We start from the raw sequence: 12,259 nt of genomic DNA, 5'->3' as shown, positions 1-12,259 counted from the left end.
TTTCTACCAGTGACTTTGGCCCGAGGCTCACTATAAACACTCCGAATCCAAAGGTAAATGGATACTCGTCTCCTTAATTGCTTTTATCAATATCTGTCAGAAGTTCTAATGCCCAACTTAAGGGTTTTGCCAGCTAACATTTTTCTTGTATAAATCTCGCACTGCCGTGTTCTGGTATGGCATTTTCCGGAGACTTTGATTTACAGCCTGGTAAGAACGAGCTGCCTTTACGTCTGCAGGATGGCGATGTATAATTAATCGTACAGTCACAAATACAGTTGCATGCACAGCAGTCTGGCCTAAAGCGCTGCTAACCCGTAGGGTCTCTATAACACCCTGTCCTGAGCAGGCGACTGATGACAGTATTTGCTGTGTCATTCTGTTCTAATGGGGTAACATCAAGAATCAGATTCACATGTCACCCTCATACTGTAAACTTTACAGACTCATGAAGCCTAACATACATACAACAACAAAAAATCCTGATCCAAACGTCATTTGGCCCAGGGCAAGTTACTGTCCGTGTCCAAATACTTAATTTCCCATGGATATCTTATAAGTAATCTCTCATTTGTAAATGTTCATATTACTGCAGACAGTTTGCATATAGAAATCACTAAATAATCTCCAGGCATACTGCATTGCCTGCCTCTGGGGTGCAGACCTAGAATATAATTCTTTGTTCAAGCATTAAATACGCAGGGAAAGATTGTTGCATAAACTTTACCGTGACCAGGGCACGTAAACTTCATGACATGACATGGAGGACTAACAAGGCAATTCTATGGGACAGTTCACTAACACAACAAAGAGAGACTTTTCAGTGACAGCTCAAGACACAGCGCCACCTACTGTCCCTCCAGTATAGTTTCTCAAATAATAGTTAGCCTGTAGCTGTTGTTGTCCAAAGACTCAGCTGCTGTGTGTACTGCATCCACCTCTCTATCAGCCACATTGTGAGCTACTAGCTGAGCACTACAGTTCTCCATCAAGTCAGTGGACCAGCATCTGCATGCCATCTTACCAAATGGAATTTGTATAATCACTTTTAATTTGTTTAGGGCCCTTACTGGCTTTTTAATAATTTGTTCTAAGATGTGCAGATTGTTATTTCCAGTTCCTTATCAGTTGACATTAATATAGTGATATGTTAGCACATAGTGAAGTATTTGTGTACAGAATTATACATACAGGTAGGCTTGTGGTCAAAGACGTGATATATACAGTATATATATATATATATATATATATATATATATATATACATACTCTCAAGTGACCATGAGAAATCTTATTTGATTGCAACTGCATGTAGCCATAGAGATCATTGGGGCAGATGTATTAACCTGGAGAAGGGATAACGAAGTGATAAAGCAGTGATAAGTGTAAGGTGATAATGCACCAGCCAGTCATTAAGATTTGAAAAATGACAGTTAGGAGCTGATTGGCTGGTGCGTTATCACCTTGCATGTATCACTGGTTTATCACTTCTTTATCCCTTCTCCAGGCTTAATACATTGGCCCCTGTGTGCCATATAACCAATGCAGGGAAATTATTCAATTTGACTGTTTATATCTCCAATTTATTATTTTTTTTCCAAGTATATAACAGCTATATAAGGTAAGGTGCAATCAGGGAGTCAGGGAGATTGCTACTACTTCAAGGAGTCTCCCTTACATTCATGGAGAGTTGGCAAGTACTTTATGAATCAAGCTTCAATCACACAGGGAAATATTGATGCGTCTAAACTTCATAAAATGGTAAACAAGAGAGCTTGTGGAAGACAGAGCACTATAATAAGGGTTCAAATTCAATTGTCAGCCATGGTGCACAGTGCCGAGAATTACGGTACAGCAACATTGCAGTGTTTCTTGTGTCCCTGTATGGGCTGCGCAGGATAATCTGTTGGTGGCTGCAACAGCTCCTGGCCATTTCTAAATTTTTATAAGACAGCGCCACCTACTGTCCCTCTTTCTTTCTATTTCTGTACTTACATACCTCCCAACTGTGTAGTGGTCTCATTTGGAGCCCTTCACACCCGCGCTCCCGGAAGGGGATGGAGCTTTGAAAAAGGATCGGAGCATCGTCAACAATGCCCTGCGGGATCCCTCCGATCACGTCATTGTGGGGGCGTGCCCAGCACTCTCCGATTTGCTGGGCTGCCGAAAGACTCCTCCCCCGATGCTGTGAATAGATGCCGTGCGCATGGCATCTATTCTCCTCTTTTCCTGTGATGTGTGCGCTTCTCCCATCTTCTCCCCCCTCTGCCGCGGGACAATTTGAGCCGTGGGTGGGACAGTCCCAGGAAAACTGAATGCTTGTGCTATCTATCTATCTTATATTTATCTATGGATTTGTTGGGTCGACCCTATTTAGGTCGACACTCATTAGGTCGACCATTATTGGTCGACAGGCAGTAGGTTGACATTTGAAAAAGGTTGGTAGGTCGACCTGGCAATGTCAACATGGAAAAAGGGTGACATTAGTTTTTTTTAGGATTTTTTTGGTGTCATTTTCTTCGTAAAGTGACTGGGAACCCCAATTAGTGCACGGGGTGTCTCGCATGGTGAGCGATAGTCCATGTGGATCGTAAAGTATTAAAAAGTAAAAATAAATAAAAACAAAGTGAAAAACTCATATCGACCTTTTCATGTGTCAACCTTTGCCATGTCGGCCTAATGCTCATGTCGACCTTTTCCTGGTGTTGACCTAAATCATGTCGACAATAGTGGTCGAACTATTGAGTGTCAACCTAAGTGAGGTCGAACTAAGGACTGTATCCCTATCTATCTATCTATCTATCTATCTATCTATCTATCTATCTATCTATCTATCTATATATACTACATTGACATCATATAGAATCTCTGCATCTAAAAAGTAGATTAATAGAGAGATACATTAAACACAGTGGATTTTCAGGTAATTGAGAGGTCAAACCGCTGTCTACTATTTCACTGTGCCATTAATTAAATAAGTTAATTACATTTTCTGTAATTATTCATTAGTGCTGTCTGAGAATGAATGGACTCTTTGACCTTGTAGAGGTCACTGTGATACATCGGAGTGATGGAAAACTTCAGTAATTACCCAGTAAAATATCTCTGCATATACATTACCTACCACAAGTCTTCGGTAGAGTAAACGCTTGCACTGGCTTTCTTACAGCTCGGAGCCTCTTCTTTCATATTAATCCTGGGCCTGATTCACGTTGGATCGCAATCGCATTTGACTAGGAACCAGGCCCTTATTCAGCAGAGGTCCTATAACAAATATTCGAATACTGTGGAGGTAGATGTATCAAGCCTTAGAGAAATATAAGTGGGGCAGATACCCAAAGGAACTAATCAGCTTGTAACTGTCATTTCAAATTCTAGGGCAAATGTATTAAGCCTGAAGAAGTGATAAAGCAGTGATAAGTGGAAGGTGATAACGCACCAGCCAATCATTACAGGTTTGAAAAATGACAGTTACAGTAGGAACTGATTGTCTGCTGCATTATCACTTTCTACTTGTCACGGCTTTATCACTTCTCCAGGCTTAATACATCTGCCCCACTGTGCTATATAAATGACAGATGCTGCTTCACTTTATCTCTCTCCGGTGTTTGATACATCTTCCCCTATGTGGGTTTATGTTTTTGTTTGCTCCTTTTGCAGATTCACTTCTAATGTTGATACTTGATGTTGAATTAATATTCTTGTTTCCTACTCAGGCAGTTTTAAAAAAATATATAGATGGCGGCTATGAAAATGTTTTTGCCTATTATGCAAACCAGGTGAGTACAGGTACATCCTCGGAGAACGTCACTTTATTAACGGTTCAATTTGATTTTTTTTTCATTTGTTTTGTATTTTAATGCCATCATTTTTCCCTGTCTCTCTGTATGTATCAGCACTATAAGGCTAATTCAGACCTGATCGCTAGGGTGCGTTTTTTTGCATCCCTGCGATCAGGTAGTCGCAGCCTACAGGGAGAGGGGGAGTTCGCTGTGTAGGTGTGCGATCGCATGTGCAGGAGAGCTGCACAAACAGCAGTTTGTGCAGTCTCTGCACAGCCCAGGACTTACTCAGCCGCTGCGATGATCGGGGCCGGAGCTGACGTCACGAATCCTGCCACAAAACGCCTGGTCCCTCCTGCGTTTTTCCGGACACTCCCTAGAAACGGTCAGTTGCCCCCCACAAATGCCCTCTTCCTGTCAATCTTCTTGCGATCACCAGTGCAATCAGATTTTTCGCACCATCCCGTCGGTGCCCGGCGCTCACCGTTGCTGCGACCGTCGTGTCTGCACATTGTGGTGCATACGCATGCAGAGTTCATACCTGATCGCCCGCTGTGTGCAAAACGCACAGCAGCAATCAGGTCTGAATTAGCCGCTCTGTGTGTACGTACGGATGTGTCCTCATACATCCAGCAGTCATACGACATATGGTGCGAGCCACCCGGCGGGGCTAGGATGATATGATTTGGCTTCAATCGCGTCATCGCCCCGCCCACATTTGCTCAGTAAGCAGGTGGATGCAGGGTTTTGTGGGTGGTTGCAAGGGAGTGCAGAGGTGAGCGGGCGGGCGGAGGCTGGCTCTGGGAGACTTTACCACTTGTCCAGGAGCGGCCAGCAGTATATATCAAAGCTTGGAGAGAGACAAAGTACCAGCCAATCAGCGCCTGTCATTTTTCAAACACAGGGTTAGATGCATCAACGCTTGGAAAGTGATAAAATGAAGAGTGAAAAGGTACCAGCCAATCAGGTCCCACCTGCCATGTAACAGACTGTGTTTGAAAAATGGCAGTTAGGAGCTGATTGGCTGGTACTTTTTCACTCTCCATTATATCACTTTCCAAGCGTTGATGCATCTGGCCCAATGTCTGTAACATGGCAGTCATGGAGCTGATTGGCTGGCACTTTATCTCCGCCCACTTTATCTATCTCTCCAAGCTTTGATATGTAAACCCCTTAATCTCTGACCACAGACATCAGATTATTAAAAACAAACAGATTAGGAAAATAAGAACAAAGGCAAAAATCAGAACTGTACGTTTTCTAATTAAATATTTTGCATATATTTATTTAGTTAAACATTTGCAGTAAATAAATGAATGCAATTCATCAAAATACATAATCAACATATGACTAAAATTAAATGAATGAGACACGACAGCCCTAAATCACTGCTTTCCCCTTTTATTAGAGCTCAGAAATGTACGCAGAGCAACTACAGAAGCTCCTAAACGATGTAGTCCTCATAGGTAAGTGGAAACAAGCGCAGAAAACAAATGCACCTCCATCTGTCCATAGCAATGAATTAACACTTTGTAATATATTTGTCATCTGGAATGAAGTATAGTCAATATCAGCTTTCCACTGTACTGAATTTTTAGCTGAAATGATTTATAGGGTTTTAGAAAAGGTTTTCGGCCCCTTTAGAATTTTACACATTTTATTTTTATCACATCTGTAACCCCTTCATCGCAACGGTTTATCTTACCCCCTGTGCTGAGCCTGTTTCGGTAGTGTTTCCGCTGGTAACTCCCAAACATCAATGACAGGAATGTATTTGGGAAGTACTCACACAAATTATTTCAGAAAATAAAGCTTTTTATTAGTACATTACAAATAAAAAAAACATTGTTTATTATGTAAGCATTGAATCCATGGTTTTAACGCATACTGAAAGGTGTAGGGATATATATTCCACCCCCCAGGGCTGTGGGGGCCGGACAATGCGGGTAATTCTGAGTTGATCGCAGCAGCAAGTTTGTTAGCAATTGGGCAAAACCATGTGCACTGCAGGGGGGGGGGGGGGGGGGGGGCAGATATAACGTGTGCAGAGAAATTTGGATTTGGGTGGGTTATTTTGTTTCTGTGCAGGGTAAATTCTGGCTGCTTTATTTTTACACTGCAAATTAGATTGCAGATTGAACACACCCCACCCCAATCTAACTCTCTCTGCACATGTTACATCTGCCCCCCCTGCAGTGCACATGGTTTTGCCCAACTGCTAACAAAAATCCTGCTGCGATCAACTTGGAATTACCCCCAATGCTGCTAACTCCAGTGTGTGTAAGAATTGCTGTTAAATCATTTCTGCTTTCTTCCATCAAGTCATTATTTTCGCTTCCTAATTTTCAGATCAGACTTTCGTTGCTGACAGGGAAGAATTCACCTTGGATTCCTGCCGGGGAATATTAATGCTGATGGATGTATCTTTTTGTTGTAGCAGCCCTTCATCTGTTTCAGCAGCTTCATTAAAAGTTATGGGTGATGCGATTTGGCCCTTTCCAGGAATTCATCATCAGCGAATTAATTTGCAAATCGATCCTGATTTGCCTAAATTTGCTGAATAAATAGGGAAAATGTGCTAATTACAGTTCATCCATGGTAAAGAGGCAATTCTAAAACGTGAGGGGGGCGGGTCTGAAATGCAATTCACCAGCTGTGGCCGGAGTACAGCACACGTTTGTGATACGCGACATTCTACACGATTAATGCGTATGCGTCCAAAATTGGCCCATTTGGCTCATAGGGGTGTATTTAATAAGGAGTGAGGTTTTTTCAGAAGTGGAGATGTTGCTCATAGCAACCAAGCAGATTCCACTTAACATTGATCTAGCTGCTCCTAGAAGATAATAGCTACAATCTGATTGGTTGATATGGGCAACACCTCCCCTTCTAAAAAAACACACCTTAGTAAATATACCCCATAATAAGGCCCAGATTTATCAATTCTTGGAGAGTGATAAATTGCACGGTAAAGTACCAGCCAATCAGCTCCTAACTGTCATTTTTCAAACCAGCCTATGACATGGCAGTTGGGAGCTGATTGGTTGGTACTTTATCACCGTGCTATTTATCACTCACCAAGGCTTGATAAATGGGGGCCTAAGTATCAAATGCTGAGACTGTTAGGAGGGGTGTCCCGATTGACGCAGAGAGGGGTGGATGATTCGGGGCAGCGCAGTAAATTGGAAACATAAAGGTTAACCCTGGAGCCTATTGCGTATACGCAGGGCGCCGGGAACATGGCACCAGCTCCTTGTTACCGTGGACATCTCTACTGTGCATGCGCAAATCACTAAGAAAATGGTGGCTGCGCCATTTTCCCGGTGATTACTGTCTGCAGCGCTGTCGTCCGCCGCTGGACTCCGGAGGGGTAAGAAGCCTGCACCTATTATAAATATACCAATGCCCTTTTTCTAGATGTGCCTCACTGTAAACAACCAGTGTTCTTCTCTCCAGCTTCCAATGTTCTGCAGAAAGGCTAAACCATGCCTTGTACATGAGTACCCCTTTAAGAATACGTCCCAGTTTGGCCAGCATCCCGCACGACAGCCAAACTCTGAATTCATTACATGCCGCCCCCTGACTCAGAACTAGGAGCAAATCCAAACAGGAACAAAAAAAAAAGCAATTTGCACCTGGGCAAAACCCTGTTTCACTGCAGATGGGGCAGATGCACAAGAGGCAGAAAGACACAGTAATTGGGACTTGCGTGTGAACACAAAGCTGCTCTGGATTTGTTCACTATATGAAAAGCAGACACTATTTACTCAGCAAGCAAACAGTAAATGTATTTGCACCCTTGCATTGCAATGTGGCCTGACCCAGGTGCAAATTGCTCCTTGTTCTGGATCAGGTAAAAAATGTAAAACCTTGCAATTAATGTACCAGTCCATTTACACAGTACCTGATACCAGTGCCCATCTGGGATTTGCATCCGCCTATACACAGAAAATTCACTGTTTGCTGGAAAGTTTTAAGTGGATTTAGTTCGCCATCTAGCAGCAAGTCCCTGCCAGTGCAACAAGCTTGACATTTACTGTGTATTGTACTTTACTAAACATTCAGCTCAATGCAAATGGAAGACTCAGCCTCACCGAATTCGGCCGTCTGTGGAAACGTCTGAACATGTGTAAGGTAAAAGAAGCTCTTTATGTTTGGGTCTGGGACTGAGGGTCGACAGCAGAAAGGTCGACACACCTTAGGTCGCCGTCAATTGGTCGACACTACTTAGGTCGACATGGACAAAAGGTCGACATGGACAAAAGGTCGACAGGGACAAGGTCGACATGGAAAAAGGTTGACATGAGTTTTTTATGTTTTTTTGGTGTCGTTAAGTATGAAAAGGTTCAAAAAAAGAAAAAAACCGTGAAAAACTCATGTCGACCTTTTTCCATGTCGACCATGTTCCTGTCAACCTTTTGTCCATGTCGACCTTTTGTCCATGTCGACCTAAGGTGTGTCGACCAATTGGCATCGACCTAAGGTGTGTCAACCTTTTTGCTGTCGACCTGGAGTCCGGATACCTTATGTTTATGTTGTGACAGACATGTTTTCTTGCTCCAAGAATGAATGTGGCCCATCTGTTTTCTTGTGTGCTCATTTCTTTATGTAGTTTGCTAGGCGCTGCGGAACCCTTGTGGCGCCATATAACTAAAGACTAATAATCATCATGTCAGCACCTTAAAGTGCCCGTCGACTATCTATAGACAGCAGAGGCAGACATATTCGGTGGCTGAAGATATTTCTGGAGAACAGACTGACATTTATAAAGATCTAGTGACGTCAGTAAGACACAAGCAAAGTCACAGCTAAATTACATTTTACAGCACAATAGGACAACTCACAGAGGTGGCGAGTTCCAGCCACAATTTTGCTTCACGGTTCCATGGAAAGCTAGGTCGCACAGTATACGGAAATTCACTTTGTTATCTATAGAAAGAGCTGCGACGACAGTTACATTGTGTGTATGGTTGGGGTAGGTTTGGCAATGCTTCAGTTCCGCTGGAAAAACTGAATTGATTGGCTGAATATTGGTTTTGCCCAGATATTTGCCACTTCTACTATGTGTGGGCACAGATAGGGGACGGGCAAGGTGAGTCACAACAGCAGCTAAAAATGGGGCAGATGTATTAAGCCTGGAGAAGTGATAAACCAGCGATAAGTGTAAAGTGATAACCCACCAGCCAATCAGCTCCAATATGTAAATTGACAGTTAGGAGCTGACTGGCTGGTGCGTTATCACCTTGCACTTATCACTGGTTTATCACTGCTTCATCACTTTTCCAGGCTTAATAGATCTGCCCCAAAGATTCCAAGACCCTCAGCTTTACCAATTTGAGGGGACTTACCTTCCGTCCAAGGAGTCGGTAGTTGTGAGGTACGTCATCATGGAGAGTGGATGCATGCACTCGAGGTTGCCGTGATTCAAGGGTAGAGGATGGGAATCTGGGCAGCCGAGCGATTCAGAAGCCCTGGGGTCACCTACAGGGAATTTCCCCACATACAATGTGGCACCCAAAATACACCCCTTTCATCCTATACAATATCGGGAGGCGTGCATTCACAGGTTCTTGGGTGTTTTTTCCAACTTTTAGGCAAATATATGAAAAGAAAGTTGAGGAAAAACATTTCACCAACAATTTAATTAGTATATTTTAGTGCAATATAAATAGATAAAATAATGCGTTACAAAGAGGCACATTTATTATTTATTGGGTTTTAGACCTGATAATTAAGAGTTTCTTATCGCAGCAATTCACCTGCTGGGGGAGCTGCTGCGCCTTGATCAGATGAATATAAGGCTATGGGTGATGATCAGTCATCACCCCTCAGATATGTGCCATTGTGCAAGCTCAGTGTGCATGGAAGAGGTAGGTGACCCTGAGGAGGAGGAGGCGGAGCCAGGAGGAGGACACAGGTGGGCTGGGAGGTGGGTGGGGAAGAGGAGGTAGGTGGGCCTGAGGAGGGGGAGACGGAGCCAGGAGGAGGTCACAGGTGGGCCAGGAGGAGAAGGGAGGTAGGTGGGCCTGAGGAGGGGGAGACGGAGCCAGGAGGAGGTCACAGGTGGGCTGGGAGGTGGGTGGGGAAGAGGAGGTAGGTGGGCCTGAGGAGGGGGAGACGGAGCCAGGAGGAGGTCACAGGAGGGCCAGGACGAGAAGGGAGGTAGGTAGGTAGGGGAGAGGAGGTAGGTGAGCCTGAGGAGGCCGAGGCAGAGCCAGGAGGAGATCACAGGTGAGCCGGGAGGAGAAGGGAGGCAGGTAGGTAGGGGAGAGGAGGTAGGTGGGCCTGAGGAGGCCGAGGCAGAGCCAGGAGGAGGTCACAGGTGAGCCGGGAGGAGAAGGGAGGCAGGTAGGGGAGAGAAAGTAGATAAAATGTTGCAGCTGTACATGTAACAGATTGTTGCAATCTATCTAACAACACAATATACTGTATATGAAAGACATTTGCATTTATGTGTATGTTACATACTGTATTGCAGGACATTTTCCGGTCTATTGACGGGAACAAGTCTGGGTTTATCGATGGATTTGGTTTAGAGAAGGCCGTTCATGAGGCTGGTATGTTCTGTCTTCTCTTATTGTCTTATTTCAGAGACTGTAAATAGGATCTGTCACATAAAGCAGTATTGGTTCCACCCAGGGATCTTATTCAGTATACAGACAGAATATTGGTCCCCAGATAATGGCGATTAGCTAGAAAAACAAAGAAATGGCATGACCACTAATAATACATACAGAAAGAACAATGTGTCCGGCTCTTAAAAACGCTACTTTCAGTATAGGTGCGAGACGGTGACGTTTATATGGGGCATATCTATCAAAGCTTGTAGAGAGATAATATACCAGCCAATCAGCTCCTGTCAGTTACAGGCTGTGTTTGAGAAATGACAGCTACGAGCTGATTGGTTGGCACTTTATCTCTCTCCAAGCTTTGATACCTGTGTCCCAGTGTTAGAAAGACGGCAATATCAGCTAGTGTTGTCCTGCAGGAGCCGCCCTACAAGGGGTCGGAGAGACAGCGGCTGATCAGGTGGCAGCTCCTACTTCTTTTCATGTGGTGATTGTAGAGGAAGGTTTCCCATGGGGGCTTAATGAAGAGGGATCATATAGATCCCAATGACATCTGAACACGCCGTGAACGGAATGAATCCACTTCGAGTGAAGGGCTCATATTGTGTTTGTCATTGTGTTTCCTATCAAATGCTCCTCTTTAATGAATCCATATGTGGGAACAATATGATGCCCAGGAAACAGTTACTTACCCCACATAGGCCTGACTACAAGTATTTTCAAGCAGAGGCTGTCGCTGCAAAGAGTGACAAAGTACACACGTCTGGTTCTCTGACACAGGTAGACCCTAGGCTGTGGCGGGGCGCCCAGAATTCTAAGTACAAAGTCAAATAGAAAAATGAGCATTATTATTAGCATCTATAAGAACCTGAGTTACATCTGGGTGTATATCTCCTGGACAAACAGCGCCTGTTTCATGGAACATCCTTCAGTGAGTGTTTCATAGAGTGAGTGTAGCTGAAGGTGCCCCATATTTCCCTCACCCACTCAACAAACCAAAGACCAAGCACTACACCTACCATTCAGGAGATACTTCATGGTGGGTTTTCTAATGTTGCAACTGCAGAAATGGTGTCAATGAGAGCTAAGAGATGTCTATCCTAGGCAGCAAGGTGATCTACAAACAGGGACTTCTGCATTAGACAAAGTGAACTAACGCAGGGTACCGCAGTCCCCAATATCTGTAATTGGGACTGTAGCCTGCAGCAGTTTACTTGGACCCGTTAGCTAACTCCTCACTTGCAGCCTCATGATAGATAGATTTTTCTTTTTCATCCACTAGGGGTCACTGGAGTACTCTTGGGGATATGGACGGCCTCCGCAGGAACAGGGCACTGAATATTCAAATTTAGAACTCTCCACCCCTCCATATCCCAGAGTACCTCAGTGTTTTTTCTGTGCTCATCGGAGCAACAGGGCTGGTGTGGGGCTGCCACACTTTGTGAATATTTTTTTCATTTTTATTTTTATTTTTTACAACTTAAGCACCAGTTTCTTTAAAAACGTGGGTCCGGGATAGTGCCGCTGCACGGAGCAGCGCATGGCGTGTCGGTCCTCGCAAAGAGCACCCTCACAGCCACACGCAGCTCACAAGCCTGCTGCTACAGCTGGACGGAGCTTACAGATAGAAGCCCCGTCACAGCCATCACTTCTGGAGTCAGGTATGCTGGGGGGACGGGGCGGTTAGCGCACGCTGCCGCCCCGCTGTGTGGGGACAATGTTCAGAGCCGGCGCCGCTGCACCCGCACCCGCCTCTCCTAACTGGCCGCCCCGGCAACCGCTCCGATCAGCGCCGCGCTCCTCCGCCGCTAAGACCCCACCGGCCGCCGCTCACACCCACCGGCAGCCGCTGCAGGACCGCTCTCCATTACAGCGCTCCCCGGATCCCTGCACCCGATCGCGGACCCG

The 12,259-nt window shown here is 44.8% G+C and overlaps 1 protein-coding gene across 1 annotated transcript in view; it reads left to right on the top strand.

Moving 5' to 3' along the window:
- The window catches only part of LOC134910651 (calpain-13-like), a 162,646-nt gene that overhangs the window by 114,394 nt on the left and 35,993 nt on the right, over positions 1-12,259 (top strand). Inside the window, exons 15-20 of the mRNA XM_063918938.1 lie at positions 11-53; positions 3,717-3,779; positions 5,191-5,248; positions 6,132-6,202; positions 7,848-7,916; positions 10,261-10,339. Of these exons, the coding sequence (XP_063775008.1) occupies positions 11-53; positions 3,717-3,779; positions 5,191-5,248; positions 6,132-6,202; positions 7,848-7,916; positions 10,261-10,339 (383 nt within the window). The remainder of the gene's footprint in view (positions 1-10; positions 54-3,716; positions 3,780-5,190; positions 5,249-6,131; positions 6,203-7,847; positions 7,917-10,260; positions 10,340-12,259) is intronic.

The sequence above is a fragment of the Pseudophryne corroboree genome, chromosome 4, assembly GCF_028390025.1.
Source record: "Pseudophryne corroboree isolate aPseCor3 chromosome 4, aPseCor3.hap2, whole genome shotgun sequence".
NCBI classification, from domain to species: Eukaryota; Metazoa; Chordata; class Amphibia; order Anura; family Myobatrachidae; genus Pseudophryne; species Pseudophryne corroboree.
Note: the sequence above shows the minus strand (reverse complement) of the source record. Positions and strands in the feature narration are given on the sequence as shown.